Raw genomic sequence first — 20,294 nt, forward strand, 5'->3', positions numbered from 1 at the left:
TTTTCAATATTCACACAACACGTAAAGGTGTGCGTGTGTGTGTGTGTGCGCTCTCTCTTTTCCCGGCTGTTCCTTCTGTTCTCCTTAAGATGGGTGTCTCTCCGGCCCAATCACTAGAATAAACAGGTGATATTTATTATTTCTGATTGGCCTGCTGATTAGCCTCCAGGCTCTGAGCATGCTCTCCCCCCTCATAGGGTGTTTGATCATACTTACCTCTCCACAGTAAATATTTTACGTTATGTCAGTTTAGTGGCTAATTCGTACGAATTTGTACGAATTCAGTCATACGAAATTTTTAAAAGGAGGCGTGGCACCTAACCGCACCCCTAAACCCAACCGCCATTGGGGGATGAGCAAATCGAACTAAATTTTACGAATTAGATCGTACAAATTCATACGAATTAGCCACTAAATCAAAAAGTTACGAATTGTCGTGAGATTGTGTTGGTCTCACTACTCTGTGCAAACATGAAACTATATCCTTATAATACAAATCAAACTACACAACAAGTTACTGTAGAAATAACTGTAGTGTAGTGCGATAAACAGTAGTGCAAATTTATGACTCTATCAATTTTATAGTTAGTTAAACATTTTAGTGATTTAGTGGTCCTAATGTAAAAATTACTCTATAAATCATTTTTTGTTAAAATTAAAATTCTGAACTTTGTTCTGTAGGCACCTAGTCTGTGAAGACAGCCTTCCATGTGATGAAGAAAGCCTCCCTCCTTTTCGCTACCTCTTAGCATTCCTTCAGCAAGGTGAGTGTTTATGTTGTTCAATATGAAAGCTTTTACCTTCTTCTCCCAAAATGCTTCTGTTGCAAAAGCCAAGCAAAGTATGATGAGCAAGATAAGATATTATATTCACTGCAAAATAATGCTTTTCTTACTTAGAGGTTTGTCTTGTTCCTAGTCAAAGTATCTTGAAATTCTTAAAGAAGCATCTTCTACATGAGCAAAACATATATTCTCTTGTTTTCAGATTTAATAAGTCACAATTGAGTGAGTTTTTCCCCAAAACAAGCTAAATAATCAAGTTCAAGTCGAGTTGTATTGTCAGTCCACTACATGTGTGGACATACAGTGGAAGCAAATGTCATGTCTTGCAGGACCACAATGCAAATATGAACACAACACTGAACGTAAAAACTATTTTATTACCTATAAATATTATAAATACTTAAATTACACACATAACCTGAGACAGGCTAGACAAGCACTTTTACATAAGATCGAAACCTACTGTGCAAGATATTGTGCAAAAAGAGTATTATAAGGTTGAGTAAAACAAGTGGTTTGTGGTACAGTACACAGGTAAATATACACTTGCCGGCTACTTTATTAGGTACACCTGTCCAACTACTTGTTAAGGCAAATTTCTATTCAGCCAATCACATGGCAGCACCTCAATGCATTTACAGTAGGAATGTAGACATGGTCAAGACGACCTGCTGCAGTTCAAACTGAGCATCAGAATGGGGAGGAAGGGTGATTTTAGTGTCACTGTTGTTGGTGCCAGATGGGCAGGTCTGAGAATTTCAGAAACTGCTGATCTACTAGGATTTTCATGCACAACCGTTTCTAGGGTTTACAGAGAATTACAGAGAGTATTTTTATTTTGTGACGGCATTTGGAAAGTGAAAGTGAAACCAAAACCACACCCCTCATTTAAATGACCATATAGCATTTCAAAGTTATGATTACAGCAAGCATTTGATGTTTTTTCCTTTATAGCGAACACAAAGTGTTGTGCATAAATTTAAATGTTTACTGAGTCAGTATAACTACTCTATATAATGTTGAATATAATGCAAGTGGGAATCTGATAATGACAAATAGCTGAGTTTACTTGTAAAAAATGGTCAATGATGTTTTTAATAAGAGATTGCAAGCATATATCTCAAACACAATAATTCAGCTTTAGTATTATGAACAGTTGTATTCTAATGTCATTGCTTTAGTGTGTATTGATGACCAGGACAAATTTAAAGTCTGTTCAAGTCCACCATTTCAAGTCTATACAAATATTAGCATTTTAACCAACAGTAGACCTACACATAGACCTAATATTATTAGTGTTGTTTTACCATATGTTTGAGAATAACAATAATAATAGTTTATTCTTTTTAACCTTACTTATCTACAGAATTGTGAGAAAATCGTGATCTTGATTTTAAGCCAAAAAAATCAGGATTCTCATTTTAGCCCGAATCGTCCAGCTCTAGCACGAATCATCTCAGACTGGTTTCTTGAACATAACAATGAGTTCGCTGTACTCAAATGGCCTCCACAGTCACTAGAACTCAATCCAATAGAGCACCTTTGGGATGTGGTGGAACGGGAGATTCGAATTATGGATGTGCAGCCGACAAATCTGCTGCAACTGCATAATGCTATTATGTCAAAATGGACCAACATCTCTGAGGAATATTTCCAGTACCTTGTTGAATCTATGCCACAAAGGATTAAGGCAGTTCTGAAGGCAAAAGTGGGTCCAACCTGATACTAGTAAGGTGTACCTAATAAAGTGGCCGGTGAGTGTAGTTTTCCTTATTGAGTGCTTGTAAGATGCTGTTTAAATAAAGTGTCCTGTGCAAATAGAGAGAAGAGTGTTTCTACAGGTGGTTTGTCAAGCCCAGGCAGACATGCACAGTGTTTTTTTTGGAGTACCCCAATTTGCCAACATAAGTTTATCAATAAGTTTATTTTGCTTACATTTTGGGCAGATTGTTTAGCTTTTTAATAGGAAAACTCACTTATTTTCAACATATTATTTCTGAAAACAAGACAATATTTTTTACTTGTCTAGAAAATGTTTCTTGATTTAAGAATGTTTTTATATTTGGACTTTTGAGCATTTAGTGTAGCATGGCCACTACAGCGTCCACAGACATGTCTGTGATGGAGCTATAAATGGCAGAATGCCTGCTGGTAGACTCAGAGAATGATTTGTATTTGATTCATTAAAAAAATTATATATTATTAGAGAAAATAAAGCTTAAGTTGGGTGTGATGTTCTTCTCCAGGCAGTTTATGGTCTGTTTTAGCACGTTCTATTTAGTTAATCTATTCTCCAGTGTGATTCACACATTACAGGTCTTTAATGATTCACGCAGTACTCTGAGAATAGCACTGGCCAGGTTAACACTAGGACACAAAGGTATATGTATCAGGGTATGCTTTTATTAGGGTCCTGTTGTTATCCTTGGAACCAAACTCTGGGGTCTTGACTGAAAAAGGGAGAGTCATAGAAAACAGATTTATCTGATTCTCCTTGAGAGAGTGATCCAACTGTGAGCGGCTGGTTCAGCTTTCAAGAGCCCAGTATCCTGCTGGCTGACTCTTCCCCTGCCCAAAGGGCTCGCAGCAGGCTAGACTTGTGATGTGATAAGCATTCAGCTGGTGTGACCAAACCCACGGATTTTAAAAAAAGACAGGAACATCCTGAAACATCACCGATGCCCTTTTTTTCTCCCACGCACAAACTGTTTCATATAGTTATTTGTGATTTCAGTTTTGTGCGCATGCCAAAATACTCATTAACACTAACACGCATGACACCAAACTTTGAAGAATAAACAGAAAGTACATCTAATATCATAACAACAGACATTTTGTTCTCTTCTCTGCAAGTACTTCATCTCTGTGGGTGGTCGCTGAGCTGAGCTGTGCTGTACTGTTGTTGGCGATATGCATCTGATGTGCTTGTGTTTTTAAATGATGGTTTTTCAGTGTTTCATGAGGGTTGCAGCTGCAGTTTAAGTACAGCATGTTATTATTTTAAAAAAAAAAACAGCACTGTGGAAGATGTTTGTACGGAAAATGAACAGAAATAATTATTGAAAAACATGAGCGCGCAAAGCTGTGTTCTTGCCTTACATTGATTAACAGAAATGATTTAAATTTGAGCTTTTGTGCAGTGTCAGTTTCACCTCTTTCATCTTTGCTTGGTTATAGTACATTCATGAAAAAAAGAGGAAGTCTGGCTATTAAAACTCAATCTGTTTTCTGACAGATTATATACATAAGCAGCAGGCAGGAGGGAAGATTTAGGAAAACTTTTAAAATTAAATGGAAATACTATAAACTACACTAAAACATACAATACAATAAAACACAAAAATAAAACAGCCTGAGTGCAATGCACAATAACAATGGCTTCAATTAATGCACCCAGTTACCTCTTTTATTTGGCACAGATCCAAGTTTTTCCACGATTGTGATTTCTAACTTGTCATTCTTTTGTAAAGAAAGTTTTGTGCTGATAAAAACACATATTTGCTATAGGCTACATATGTAACAACAAATAAATATAGCATCTAAATAAAAATGACAGACTGCATGTTTGTTTGTTTTTTTCTGCGACCATTCATTCATTCATTTTCCTTCAGCTTAGTCTCTATTTCAGAGGTCGCCACAGTGAAATAAACCACCAACTATTCCAGCATATGATTTACGCAGCGGATGCCCTTCTAGTCACAACCCATTACTGAGAAACATCCATACACACTCATCCACACACACTCATACACTACGAACAATTTAGTTTATTCAATTCACCTAGAGTGCATGTCTTTGGACTGTGGGGGAAACCGGAGCACCCGGAGGTAACTTGTGAGAGAGGTAACGAGGAGAACATGCAAACTCCACATAAGAATGCCAACTGGCTCAGCTGGTACTCCAACCAGCAACCCTTTTGCTGTGAGGTGACAGTGCTAACCATTGAGCCTACAGCGAGTTCAAATTTGGTTGACACTGGCTGTTTTTTATTTCCTACAACGCAGAGAACGGACTTGCGTTCTTGCGAAGACTGGTCTTGTCAGGTCACCTCGAAAAAACGAACTCGGGAGAGCGCGAGAACACAGAACGCGTTCTGTGAGAAATGAGATGCTGCGTTCTTCCTGATGGTCACATGACCTTCACGAGTTTTTAACTGAAAATTATTTAAACATTACTGCATTCATCCAAGTTTTTTTCCCCTTTTCACAATATATTCTATGCATAAGAACCTTACAAATATACATTGCACAATACAAATAATACCGATTTTAATATGAATTTAATACAAATAAACACCCTTAATGTGTTTATGCTTTTATTAAGATTTCCATGGTGATGTTTACTTTCACCATTTCATTTAGAGAAGCTCTTGAGGTAAATAAGTTATATCTCAGAACTTTAATAGTAAATAATAAAGCTTTCCACCTCCAGTCGCAAATATATCCGGGAACTTTCACGCGTCTGTACTTGCGTTCTTGAATTTTGGAACTGAACTTTGGCAGTTGATGACGTTACATGAGAACACGAGGACACAAGATCACTGAAGAACGCATATTGAAAAACAGCCATTTAATGTTTCGTCAGCTATTGGTGAAAATCTTAGTTTAGACAAACATGAGGTCAGTTAATCATGATAGAGCTGTTCTTTTAAAACAAATTAAAAACCAAATAAGTTAACCAGAAAAAAAGAGAGTTTGTAAAGCAGCTTATATCAGCATTAGATCAAACATAACTAAACTAAGTAGGATCTGAAGGAGCACTTGGTAATGAAAGACAGCTGTACTTGATCAGTGTTGCAGCTGAACTCTGCAGGAAAGTAGATCTCCTGGATTAGGGTTGAATACATCCATGCTTTAATACATCCACAAACATTATTTTAGCTTCTGCAAAATATAATGAAGACGACAACTCTTGTAATTTCACACTCAGTCACTGCATCATCAGACTGTGCTTTTGTTTATTATGAAAATGCTCCCTCTAGTGGCAAAAAGTTACATACACTACCAGTCAAAAGTTTGGGGGCAGTTTTTTATTATTAATTTTATTTAATAATTTAAATAAATTCTGTTCATCAAGGCACCATATATTAAATGTAAAAAAAAGTTAAATTGTTTAATATTTATTAAATAATTATTTATTAATACTTGTACTGTATGTAGTTTCAAGTGAAATTATTACTCCAGTCATTATTGCTTTCATTACTAATACTATTAATAATAATAATAACAATAATAATTAATATTAGAGTGATTTCTAAAGGATCGTGTGACTGAAGACTGGAGTAATGAAGCATGCCCAACATATGTAGTTATTTTCTATTTATATCTCAATTAAAATATGGTGTAAATCACAAAAATACAGACTTTCCTCTATGTTTCCCATTCAGTTTTTTACTTCCTCCCCTCCATCTCAATTTTGTGCGTCACCAGAACCATGTGATTGAAAACAACCTATACCTTAACAGCTTGAACGCCAAATCTTCCACACTTCAACATCCACTGCTGGTTTTAAAAAGTTGTTGTTGTTGTTTTTTCCAAGATGAATCTTTGGACTCTGTGAGTGTACTAGCTACCAAAGACATGCTGTTTCTCCTTGATGAAGACCACCAATGGAGCAAGAGCCAACCTGAAGGCCAGATAAGCAGTGGGACAGTGACCATACAGGAAACTCAACCAATCAGTTGTGTTAGTTCCATTCATCTGTTCTCATCCAATCCATGCAAGGTGGAACTAAAACTGTATGATGAGGTGTGTGGGTGCATCTTCACATAATCTTCCCAACATTACAATACAGAATACAGAAGAAACTAATTCTCTGAATTAGATAATTGAATGCAATAGCTACAATATGGATATAAGTGGAGGTGTATGGTTGGAATTATTAGCCCCCCCCCCCCTAAATTATTAGCCCCCGTTTATTTTTTTCCCCCAATTTCTGTTTAACGGAGAGATTTTTTGACACATTTCTAAACATAATAGTTTTAATAACTCATTTCTATGACTGATTTAGTTTATCTTTGCCATGATGACAGTAAATTTGAGTAGATATTTTTCAAGACACTTCTATACTGCTTAAAGTGACATTTAAAGGCTTAACTAGGTAAATTAGGTTAGCTAGGCAGGTTTGGGTAATTAGGCAAGTTATTGTATAACAGTGGTTTGTTCTGTAGACTATCGAAAAAATATAGCTTTATGGGGCTAATAATTTTGACCTAAAAATTTAAAACTGCTTTTATTCTAACTGAAATAAAACAAATAAAACTTTAGAGGAAAAAATATTATCAGACATACTGTGAAAATTTCCTTCCTCTGTCATCATTTGGGAAATATTTAAAAAAGAAAAATAATTCAAAGAGGGGCTAATAATTCTGACTTTAACTGTAGTTATCTTTTTTTCTTTTTTACAGATGGCCAAGAAAGAAAAGACATGGTCTTTAATTGCTGAAGATGAAGAGCTTGTACAAGATCTGGTTGGTTGGATCACAAATCAGTGGGAAACTATGTTTGGCGTCAAACTGACTACGATCAAGCGGTAACATCTAGTCATAACGTTAAAGAAAGTACCGTTTTTTACATCATGATGATTCATGCCTCAATCTACTGGACCTGTTTTAATCTATTGTCTTATCTTTAATGTGGACTGTTTGTCTTTTTTTTCCTCTATATAATCCCACCAAATTCTCTTTTTACTTGTCTTGATGCCTCCTCCATGTGCCTTTTTAGCTTTGTACAAGACACACCAATACACCTTCTAATACATATCTATGCATGCACAAAAGGGTTGTTTTAAATGCATTTCTGTAGATGGTATGAATGTGGAGGTGTATTTGTATCTCAGGGTGAAAAAAAAAAATCTTTCATTGGGCTGTCAAAAGTTCATAATTCAGTTATGCAGGCCACAGGATAATAACAGATTTACTTGTTAATGCAATGTTAGATGTTCAGACATGTTGGTGACCTAAAATACCATCTCTCACATTTTGTAAATGGGTACACATAATTTCCAACCTGAAGTATTTTGTGTGTTGATTTGTTTTGTAAGGAGACGGGTGTATATGTAGCTCGTGTTCTGTGCAAATGTGTCTCCCTTGTTACTAAATATTCAGTTTGAGCTTTTGTATTGTGAGCATTAAAAGGGAGCTAGCGATGACAGATGTCATATTACCATGTGCAGTTTTGTGCCAAGTTGTTTGTGTCAGCTAGATGTTCTGCACTTTTATTTCTTTATAAATGTTCTAAAAGTGAGTTGGCTTTTTTATATGGTGTTGTAAAAAGCTATTAGTTACTTTACTTAAAAGGTGAATAAACACATTGTCTTAAAAGCGAAACATTTACTTAAAGTGAGTAAACTTGGAACTGTTAAGTTTACTTAATCTATTTTTTTGATAATTATGCACCTAGTTCATTTACTTAATCATTTTAATGCAATGGATTTACTCACTTTAAGTCAACTAATCACTTTTTACAGTGTACAAACTGTTGATGTATACCATGCATATTGCAAGAATATTTCAGTTAATGTAAAATGTATTTAATGTGTATTTATTGATCTCCTAATAATTTTTATTTTTGTAAACACAATAAACTATTCAAATCTTATGCATCTTTTCATTCAACCGTCTACAGAACAAACCACTGCTATTCAATGGCTTGCCTAATTTTTCCAACTTGCCTAATTAATAATCATTATTTAAATTGCACTTCAACCTGAATACTAGAAAATTAACTAGTGAAATATTGTGTATCGTTACCATGGCAGGAACAAAATAAATTAGTTATTAGAAATTAGTTATTAAAACTATTGTTTAAAAATGTGTTTGAAAAAAATGAATCCATTAAACAGCACATGGAAATTATTTTTAAATAATTAAAATTAAAAAAATGAAATGAAAATCAAAATATAAAAAAAATTACAATTATTATCTAAAATAATAATAAATTGTTTATACACTGAGATGCATTTCTTACTTTGATATAAAACTTGTTAATAGGCTAATATAGAAACTCATGGGGAGTGTTTGCTAGCCATAGCGTCTGGGTGGAACTGGAATTAGGTCAGATCATCTACTTCAAGGCTTTATGAATTATAATGAGATACAGAAATACATATAAAGAGTATTTAAACAGCAGTGGCAGAGCTGAATGTTTGAATGTTCCTTAAAACTACAATAAAAAAACTAGCTGTCATTGTAACTGTCTGAAATTAGGTGGATAAGAGTGTGTAAAAATTGCTTAACTAATAAATGTAAAAACAGATTAGTAAACGAAAAAATATTAATGTGCCATGTATGCCATACTAGAAATGTGCAACCAAAGAATTCCAGTACTTTAGCCATAAAAAATAAATAAATAAATAAATAAAAAGCTAATCCTTCGGTGAGTTTATGGTGACTTTGAATGTAATAGAAATGAGCAAAAATGCATTCTATTTTCCCAGCAATAATAATCTCACTCTATGCTGCTCATGTTTGGACATTATAAAATATTTCGAAAGGGGCTAATAAAATAATAATCTAAAAAAAATTTTCAAAATAATAATTAAAAATACTTTTATTATACCCAAACTAAAAGAAATCAGACTTTCTCCAAAGGAAAAGAAATGTAGGATATACAGTGAAAAATTCCTTGGTCTGTTAAACATCACTTGGAAAATACTTAGAATAAAAAAAGAATAAAAATTTAACAGAAGAGCTAATCATGACTTCAACTGTATGTACTGGATAAAATTAAACACTTAATACTATGAGCTTTTTCAGGTACACGTAAAATAAATATTAAATTATTATATGCATTATTTTAATTATAAGTGTCGCGGTGGCGTAGTAGATAGTGCTGTTGCCTCACAACAAGAAGGTTGCTGGTTCGAGCCTCAGCTGGGTCAGTTGGTGTTTTTGTGTGGAGTTCATGTGGAGCATGTTCTCCCCACCTGGGTTTCCTCCGGGTGCTCCGGTTTCCCCCACAGTCTAAAGACAGGTACAGGTGAATTGGGTAGATTAAATTGTCCATAGTGTATGAGTGTGTATGGATGTTTCCCAAAGATAGGTTGCAGCTGGAAGGGCATCCGCTGTGTAAAACATGTGCTGGATAAGTTGGCGGTTCATTCCGCTATGGTGACCCCGGATTAATAAAATCACTAAGCCAAAAAGAAAATGAATGAATGATATTAATTATTAATGGGTTTTTGAACAATCCCCCAGCAGCCTTTAGCACCTCTACAAGGATTAGCAGCAATTACACTGTGGTTCTCAGCAACAGCAAATTACTTGATTGTCTACCTTTTTCCAGTGTACTGTGCACAGACAAAAGACAAAAGAGTGCAGGAGTTGTGTTTATTCTGAAAGGGAAACAACAATACCAAATTTAAAATAACAAATTTAAATGTATTCTTTGTATCTGGAGTAAACAACTACTTCAACATCTGCCACCTATAAAAAATTGTATTCATAGTAACTGATACATTCTATTATTATAATTTTAAAATAGATTACAATTCTTTAGGGGGGCAAGTACTTAATTCAATATAATTTCAAAGTTATTATTTGATTTATTTATGGAAAGAAACGCACGAAAGATTATCTTTACTTGATATTCTAAAGATTTTTGCCATAAAATAATAATAACCTTGACTCATAATGTTTTTATTTATTTATTTATATATTATTTTATTTATTTGTTTGTAGCCGAAAAAATAAACTTGTGCAATATACGGTTTTGTGGTAGGTCACAATTAATCATTTAATCATATTTCAATGTTATTGTAGATTAATTTTCATTGAGAAGTGACCAACTAAATTTTTCTAAAAAAATTAAACGACCAATTAATTGCTGCACTTTATTAATTCTCTAAAATATATATGGTTATATAAATGGCTATTTGGCAAATTCTAATCACCGTTTACAACTGAGACTGCGGGACAGATGAGCTCAAATTTCAGGTTTAAAGGCCTCGTTAGGTGTGGGTGTAAAAGAGGTGAAGCCTTGGGAGTTCACGTGTTGTGGATTCCAAACATCTATGGGCTAACGTGAAAGAAGTGGGTGGAAGTTAATTGAGAGACAAGTGACTGATACGCTTGTGTCGGGGTTCAAACACAAGCATTGTTCAACAGCTGAAGACAGGAGCTACTAATCACTTGTTAGACGAAGGTATGTACATGTTTGTGTTTCTGCTTAGTTTGTGCTTAAAGTTTGCTGGGACTGCGCGTTTACCGGGACAACAAGTGACTTTTGAGAATTCTGATTTCTTTTTACTTATAAAAAGATGCGGCTTGTATGTTTTGTCCGCGGTTAATGACCCGAGTAAAGAATTCTGACAACATTGTGGTTATTTTATCTCAAACAAGTTTAGGCCATGTTATGAATCGTAAAAAAATTTTGTAAGGCATGCACTGATTTACTTTATTTGCAATTGTCAGAACACTAAATAGACACGTCAATACAAATTCTCACAACATTGTGGTCATTTAACGCTACATCTTAAACAAGTTTAGGCCATGTTATGAGTCGTAACACCGTAGACTATTATTATGTTTACACCATTTTTTGTAAGGCATGCATTTATTTTTAATTGTCAGTACACTATTTAGACACGTCAATACAAAACATACATCAGCTAAGATGAAAGTTTCTATACTTTGGGTGTTCACACTCATTTATGTTTTTAATATTGTCATATGTTGTGGGATCTACATTTTCTTTCTGATTGATTTAATCTTTAGAATAGGCTTGCCAATTCTAAGATTTTTTTCTGTGGCCTATATGTGCCACGTGCCACACAGCGAACTCTAAATCAGAGAACAGTAAATCTGTTGTTTAATAAATTGAGAATTATTGAAATATAACACATTACCAGTCTGCGGCTTATTTGAAAAGAGAAGTCAAATAGTGTCTGAGTACACCTACTATTTAACATTTCAAAACAGCTTCTTTAGGCTTTCTCTTGACCACAGAACCTCAGTCTTGGTTCCTCGTGTCAGGTAATGACCTGCCGTGACTTGTCCGTATCTTTGAAGATCCAGCCCATAGGTGAGGTTGCTGATGTTGAAAGGCAAACAGTGAAGCTGCTCAGTACATTTCCATTACGGCATGTGACGTTAATTAATTGTCATTTGACTTAGTTATTTTCATGTTCAGATGACTGTCATAATAATACTAATAACTACAGTAGCATAATAAATAAATAATGTTGAGCTAAATTCGTCTGTGTCTATAATGTATATACATATTGTAAAAACTTTAGCTTACCTACAACACAATATTATTATTTTTTATAAGCATTAAATTGCATGTTATATAAATTAAACCCCTTAACTGTCACCTCCAGCATTTGAACATGGACATGGTATATAGATTTAAGCTTGGTCTCATTTTAAAAAAGACAATTGTCAGATTGTAGCTAAAGTGAAAAAAGGTCAAAATGTTAAATGCATTTGTGTATGAAAATAATTTGTTTTATTATATTACATGAAATATGTATTTCTAAAAAAAATTTTGCCCACAATTCACAGAACTATATATCTGAACGAATTATATTCCAATTTTTAAACCGATATCTCAAAAAGAAAATAAAAAAGAGCTTTCAGTAAGATTTCACATGGGCACAGTACCAAGCATCACAACCAGATGACATTCAGTTTCCATTGGTGACAATGTAAGGGCGCCCCCTATTTCTGTGTGTGTTTTGAAGAATGTGAACCGTATTGTTTGACACTTTTGACAATATTTGGAAAGTAGACACCACATTCTAGATATGGAAAGAAAAGCCATCAGATATGGAAACTATATACATTTTAAGCATTCAAATGATATATATAGTTTGACATGATTATTTTGTTTAGACTGCAAAATTATGGTTTAAGAGACTTAAGACTTTCCTGTAAAATTATCTGTTGGCAATTAATTAGCCCAACATTTTAGATTACATGTTTATAAAGTGAATACAAACATGTATTTCTATGCATGTTAAAAAATTATTTAATTTTTATTTATTTAATTTACATTTTTTTACAGGACGTGTATTCCCATGACCACGTCAAGCTAAAGAGTTTTTCTAAGAACTTTGCACATGTTTTAAAGTAGATGCTTGTTTTTCATCATTTCAGGCACTTTTATGACACTAAATCTTAGGTTGAGGATGATTTAATTTAAGGGGGTTCACAGCTACAGCATGCTTTGTTGCTAAACGAGCTATATCTCTGTAGAGGGTATGTGTGTGCATGCATGTTTGTGTACTGTACATGCATATTAACACTGACACCTGCTGGTGCTTTGACTTGTCTTTCATTACCACATAGAAGTGAATCAATCACTTGTCATGTCAAATAACAATATAAACTTTCAACAAATACAACAAATCAAATAAAATGGATTATCAAAGTCAGTTTTTAAATTTACTTGAATAAAGCATGAATAAATGCTAAATGTAAGTGTACTGAACTGTCACAATGGGCATTTGTGGGGAAGGTTTCCAAGAGAAAAAAAGACCCACCAATGGCATAAATATTTATATAAGTAAATAAAGGTACTATTGATTTGATCATCCTTACACATGGGGCTATTTTAAAATAAAATCACTATCAACAGAATACACATTGATGTGTCTATCAAAAATGTATCAACAAAGATCTGCAACTACAATTCATCTTTATTTCTATAGCGCTTTTATAATGTAGATTGTGTCAAAGCAGCTTAACATAGAAGTTTTCTGTGTCAACTCGATGTGCAGCTCCACAAGTCTCAAATCAAACAAGCCAGTGGTGACAGTGGCAAGGAACAAAACTTCACTAATTGATGAAAGTGAAGGGAAAAAACCTCGAGAGAAACAAGGCTCAGTTGGGCATGACCAATTCTCCTCTGGACAAACATCTTGTGCAGAGATGTAGTCTAGGCGCCAGAGGCTTAATGTCCATCGTGGAAAAGCTGCAGGTGTAAGTACGGCCCGGGCGGGTATTTAGGTTGGCCCCCAAGATCAATGCAGAAACTCGTCTGTCACTGGGTCTTTCAGGAATCAGTCTCATGCTCTCCACTCCTCCATGACCACCACAGCATCTGCTCAAGATACCAGTCTCTTTACAGAACTTGGATGATATCAATTGTACTGCACAATCTCTTGAGGCCTTGGGATGAGTATTTTTAGGTGGAAATGGAGAACGAAGTAAACCATTAGCGTAGCTGCTGTTCATAGTGTTTTTGAACAAGAGATATTAAATATCACTGCAAAAGAGATGTGCTAAAAATGAAAATGATGAACATTTTGAAAATATAATAATTATACCACTTGTTTGTCTGTTTAAGACAGCTATTTCATTTAGTCCCCTAATTTGTGCAGAAGAGCAAAATTATTCAAGAAGCCACTGTGTTGCTGGTCAAACCACTTTTTTGCTTTGCTTTCAATGCAATACCTATACTGTATGCTTCTACAATCTCTTTTTTTTTTCTTCTTTTACAGATCTGACAGGTCTCTCGTGTTGGTGGAAACATGAGTTGGAGCTTCTTGACACGTTTGCTTGATGAAATCTCCAACCATTCCACTTTTGTGGGAAAGATCTGGCTCACTCTGCTTATTATCTTCCGAATTGTTCTGACAGTGGTGGGTGGTGAGACCATCTATCAAGATGAACAGAGCAAGTTTGTGTGCAATACACAACAGCCTGGTTGTGAGAACGTGTGCTATGATGCTTTTGCCCCTTTATCCCACGTTCGATTTTGGGTTTTTCAAATCATTATGATAACCACTCCATCCATTATGTACCTCGGCTTTGCCATGCACAAAATTGCTCGAATGGCCGATGATGAATATCGACCACACAAACGCAAACTGCTGTCTATGGTTCATCGAGGAATGAGCCGTGACTATGACATGGTAGACGAGATGAGTGAAGAAGTTCCCATGATCACAGAAGAGATTGAGCCCTCAGAGAAGGACAAAAAATCAGCAGCTCCAACCAAGACTACCGCTGCTTCTGATGCTGCTGTGAAACATGATGGCCGACGCCGCATCAAGAGAGATGGTCTCATGAAGGTGTACGTGTTACAGTTGATCTCTCGTGTTGCCTTTGAGATAGCCTTCCTCTTTGGCCAATATATTCTTTATGGTTTTGAGGTCTCTCCATCCTACATTTGCACCCGGAGCCCTTGCCCACATACTGTGGATTGCTTTATCTCACGTCCCACTGAAAAAACCATCTTCCTGGTCATCATGTATGTTGTCAGTGTACTCTGCCTGGCACTGACTGTTTTGGAAATCCTGCATCTGGGGATTGGTGGTGTAAGGGACTCTCTTCGTAGTAGAGCAAATCGGAGACTCCCTGTTCATAGGCCATCCACATCCACCATCTGTCACCGCCTTCCCAGCGCTCCACCTGGATATCAGGCTGTCCTGAAAAAGTACTCCTCAGGCAAGCTGAAGGCTGAGTTCCTGGCAGACTCGGGACGGGAGTCACTGGGTGATGACAACACTACTCGTGATCTAGACCGTCTGCGGAGGCATCTTAAAATTGCACAGCAACACCTGGACCAGGCCTACCACACTGAGGAAGTAGGGGCTTCGCACAACAGCGGGCCTGACTCTAAAAGCATTGCTGCTGAGCAAAATCGACTCAACCTAGCGCAGGAAGGCTTTGTCAACACTGAGGCGAAAGGTTAGTTTTGAGGTGCACTTCATTCCCTCACTAATTACCCAGTCGAGTAATTAGGGTTAGATATTTACTTGGGATGTGATGAGATCTCGGGGTACGAGATCTCGCATGACTAAATCGCGATGAGATTTCTCATCAAGGTGAAAAGTTGTCTGGTGAGTTGTGATGTTATGATGGAGCGTGAATCTCCTGATAGATTTTTTTTAGTATGAAGCAAAAAGGAGGGATAACGAGTCAGGGAGTTAAGACTTAATAAACCTAATTCTCTGCCATGTGTCAAGTCTAAGACAACAATAAATTCTATAAAACATCATATTCTGTATTCTATTGAATTGTATATAGAATTTCAATCAAATGAAAATTCATGCTAAAGTTTTCTTAAATGATCTTAGCACCACTCCAGTTGTGTAACATTGTTTTCCAATTAAATTTAAGAATAAATGTATTATTTAGAATAATAATTGTATAATAACAGTAATACTTTTATTTATAATAAATATTTTTTCATATTTCATATATATATATATATATATATATATATATATATATATATATATGGGGGGAAGGGGGTGCATGCCCCAGTAGAGCTTTATGTCTAGCAATGCCCCTGATTTAGCCTATCATTTTGCATACCATCACTATCAGAGCCTTGTTTCAGCACAATAATGTTTAAGTGAAGTTTATTTATAAACTATTTTCCAGAGGATCATGTGATTATGATTGAACACGGTGGTCTCACATCAACTAAAGCATGATTCACCAATCAGATGATTCCTAACTTACTATAAACAGTAGTTTAACACAGTAAACATAGTTTCTTACTACAGTTTTCTTCGCCTTAAAGAATCCCCCCTTTCACCCCTACTCCTCTTCCTCTGTTGGGTGGATTGGTGGCCCAGTGGTTAGCACTGTTGCCTTACAGCAAGAATGTTACTGGTACATATTCTTAACAAGCCAGCTGTCGTTTCTCTGCGGAGTTTACATGTTCTTCCCGTGCTCACGTGGGTTTCTCCCGGGTTCTCCTGTTGCCTTCCACAATCCAAAAACATGTCATAAGTAAATTGATCAATCTAAATTTGCACTATAGTCAAGCTCTTAACCAGCAGTATATCTTTAGTGGGGAGGGGGGAGTTCTCGAGATTTACCTGAGCTCAAACTCCCCTCTTGCCCTGAAAATGAGAGGGAGCCCTGGGCTCAAGGATTTAATGAGCTTAGGGCTCTCTCCCGAGACAGCATGCCAAACACGATTTATAATCAATCATCAGCTAAGTGTGAACTCTTGAAAAAAATAAACTGTGCAACAACCATTGCCAGTTAACCCATAGCTTTCAATAAATTACATTTGCAGTCAAATATTGATGGCAAATTCATGAGAATTGTATCATTGTGAAATGTTATGCTGGACTGTAATTTTGTCATGCTGACATTGTTGTGCTGCATGATTTCGTTCTCTTAAAATAAATGTCAGATCCAACACTCCCATTCACTCGTCTTGATGAATTGAGGATCACTCGTCACAATGAAATGACACCTTGTTTGTTAATTTGCAGTTTATTTTCATTGATAATGACGCAGTACATAATCCTGCATACATAAAGAATTGGTAAAAGCATAGGTGGAGCGTGTGTAAGGCTGGGGAAGGCTTAGCCTCCCCCTGGCCAGAGACCACGGAGATAGCAGCAAAGAAAAAACTGAATTTCAGAATTACACTGAAAACATGTAATGAGTGTAAGGCGGAATATGAAGGTAATTTAAAGTTAATGATTAACAGAACACTTTAGTTATTGTAAGTTTGCCAATCGAATTCGAAGTCCCCCTCCGCACAAAAATTGAACTGTCCAACTCCGCACTTTGCACTGATGACTGCTGTTTTTGACTGGAGTTGGCAGCAGCTCTAAAAATGAAACACAAAGTGCTGGCCAGCGGACTTTTCTGATTTGCTGGTCAAGGGCGTAAGAAATAAAATGACAAATAAGGATTATAAAAGAGGTATAATAATATATTATTCTGGTTTAATTAGTTTTCAGTATTAGATGAAATGCCTTAGTTTGGTTGTTTCATTGTAACGTTGGCTAGTAATCTAGCCTAGTGTAGTAATCTTGTTTTGCATTTGAATTCTGCTGTGTTTTCTACAGGGATAATGGGAAGTCAAGATTTTTGATTGTTTTAATTTGTATTTTGAATAATATGAATCTAATGTAAACAAACCATTACTCATGCTAGCTAATGGCTACTGGATCACCTTTACTCTGCAATGGTTGCCTGTAATTTAATTGCCAATAAGTTTACCACAGCCCGTGATAACGCAAATAAACACCAAGTTTATGTTGTCATATTTTCATTGTCTTTTTTGTTGTGTCTAGCTTAATAAAGAAAAATAAGTTCAGTATCCTAATCACAGTTTAAAAACGCTTAGTTTTATTTATTTATTGCTAAATGACACGTTCAGTTTTCGATTGGCCTCGTGGCAAAGTGAATGATTTCGTATTCTACACACATTTTTGCAATTTATTTATTTTTGCAAAAGGGTTGGATACTCAAATGTCACTTGTTAAATAAATTACTATATTACCAGAGATCATAAATATAAGAAACTAGCTATTATACACTTAGTTTAAGAGTAGGCACTGAGGTCCACCCTATTTAGCTCCACTCATTTTCTGGCCCTTGGCTGCATATTGAAAGTGACTGTAATAATTGAATGAATCTAATAAAATAATTTAATGTGCGTGTTGAATATAAGATGTTTGTTGATAGGCGGTGCTTTTGTTGAAACCTCTTCTTGGTCGGTCGCAAATCTTTTAAAATGCATTAAAGGGCAGCGCATATAGCCTTACCCTGCAGTTTGTTCACCCTCCGCCTATGGGTAAAAGGAAGTAGATCCTAGTGGAGAAGCTCCAATTTTACAGTTTTTACAGTACCTGATCACCGTTCTCAAGATCTAGTTTCTATTTGTCCAATGTCCCAATATTTTGAAAGGACAGTAGATGACATCATGGCATTGCATGTGATGTGATGCATATAGATACCGGATGCCCTATAGCTTTAGCAAAGTAATGCCTTTTTATGAGAATTTTCTCAAGATCTGCACATTATGCTGTGAATCAAGGGCTTTTGCTCTAAATAAACATGTAACCAGTTTACTAATGATTGGTGAAGCTACTGTACAAACCAAAATGCAGTCCAAAATCTGCCTGTGTACGCTCCTTACAGTATATGTAGTTGCTGTTGTTTGGTCTCTAGATAAAGCCATTATGTGTGTTCTATTACCTAAGTCCTGTGTATTTAACTTCCTGGCATTGTTACTGCTTTAAATCTGTATTTGGAATTAGTAATATTAATAAAAGGATATATGAAGAATTGTCACTGGTAGAATTCAGTTTGTGGCACTAATCTGACTTTACAATAAATATTTAAATGTAAACAGTGATATTTTTTATTTAATGCTATACATTTCTAAAAAAATTTTTGCTAATGTGCTGACTTAAAATATTTGCCAAATTTGAAAGGATAAAATAATTTTAAACCATGTGCATAAGATGTATATGATTAATTCCAGTCAATTATTGTGTAGTTTGCCATGTTGTTATGCATTTATTCTTTCAATGGTTGAACATTTAATGAAACATGTTTTCTGTTTCCTCAGTTTTTAAAGAGGCTCATGCTTGAAGCAAGTTTTCCATCTGGCTCTCCTTCAAACAAACCAATTCCCGGCCAAGACGCTAATGTCGGAGGGCAGAGCAGTTGACAAGATTTTTTTTGTCTCTTCATTTAATGGTACAACTCAAGGCTGAGATGCAAACGAAGAAGAGAAGTTACTCACAAGATCTTTTTACATGTTCTTCTAACTGCATATCTTGAATATATTTTTTACAGTATTACAACCATAGATACAGTATTTAATTACTAGAGAAATACCAGATGTAACAACCAGCACTACTGTACCATTTTCTTTACGAGTTATATTTGCCATTGTGTTTTGTAAAAACTGCACAAGTACAAAGACTCATTCCATTTACGTTTGTCTTATTACTAGATATTGTCTGTCTTAGCTAATTGTTGTAAAGTGAAACTTTCTGCCAAAATTGACAAGTCTTCCTTATCAGATCATTGCAAAGAAAGATCTGTCCTGGTGTGAAAAAGTTAGGTCACTTTATAAATGTAGTCTAATTTAACTGTATGGTCTGTTATTTTTGAAATGTGTGTCCTGTGTAAATATTGTTTGGAAAGGGAAGATGTTTTTTTTTTTTTTTTTTTCAAGGGATGAAATTTTGTATGTGGCTGGTATTGATTATGCAGATTGAGGACATTGTATTTATAAATTATAAATAAAACTTTTGCAATACTTGTTCATTTGACCAGATTTTAAAAAAATTCAGAGAACCTGGAATGCTTGAATTATTTTATTATAAAACTATTTTAAAAAGGTAAACATGAAATCTATGAAAATAAATTTTATACACACACACACACACACACGCACACACATGCACACACACACACACACACACACACACACACTTTTGTATTGTATATATCATTAGTGGCTAGAGTAAAACTTAGTTTGACAGGTTTGTTTGAAATGATGTGCACTCAGTTTTGTTTGATAAACTGTTATTCTTCATTTGTGTATCTCCTTAATGAAGAAATTGAAATAATTAGTCATGTATGTAGTGCTAGATATCTGTTACTGTGTAATAATAAAGCTATTAAATCAAAATCCTCTTCTGTTAGTGATGTAGCAGTGTTTAATTGCCTTTAGAAATAAAATTTTATTTTCTTTGAGCATTTTTTCGTAAACTTATTTTATTTATTTTGCTATAATTTAATTTTTAGTTTCGCAAGAATCACAAGGCCTTTGACTAGGTTTTTTACAT

General features: G+C 35.1%; 2 protein-coding genes across 2 annotated transcripts in view; both read left to right on the plus strand.

Annotated features, from left to right (window-relative positions):
- The window catches only part of stk11ip (serine/threonine kinase 11 interacting protein), a 42,737-nt gene extending 34,807 nt beyond the window's left edge, over window positions 1–7,930 (plus strand). The window contains exons 24-26 of the mRNA XM_056459739.1: window positions 682–764; window positions 6,324–6,532; window positions 7,192–7,930. Of these exons, the coding sequence (XP_056315714.1) occupies window positions 682–764; window positions 6,324–6,532; window positions 7,192–7,320 (421 nt within the window). The 3' untranslated portion in view covers window positions 7,321–7,930. The remainder of the gene's footprint in view (window positions 1–681; window positions 765–6,323; window positions 6,533–7,191) is intronic.
- A 2,892-nt stretch (window positions 7,931–10,822) lies between these two features.
- Window positions 10,823–19,762, plus strand: LOC130230623 (gap junction gamma-1 protein-like). Its single transcript, XM_056459740.1, has 3 exons — window positions 10,823–10,927; window positions 14,229–15,420; window positions 19,064–19,762. Exons 2-3 carry the CDS (start codon window positions 14,259–14,261, stop codon window positions 19,084–19,086), a joined length of 1,185 nt encoding a protein of 394 aa, XP_056315715.1. The 5' UTR covers window positions 10,823–10,927; window positions 14,229–14,258; the 3' UTR covers window positions 19,087–19,762.
- Window positions 19,763–20,294: the final 532 nt, after the last annotated feature.

Source organism: Danio aesculapii, chromosome 6 (assembly GCF_903798145.1).
Source record: "Danio aesculapii chromosome 6, fDanAes4.1, whole genome shotgun sequence".
Taxonomy (NCBI): Eukaryota; Metazoa; Chordata; class Actinopteri; order Cypriniformes; family Danionidae; genus Danio; species Danio aesculapii.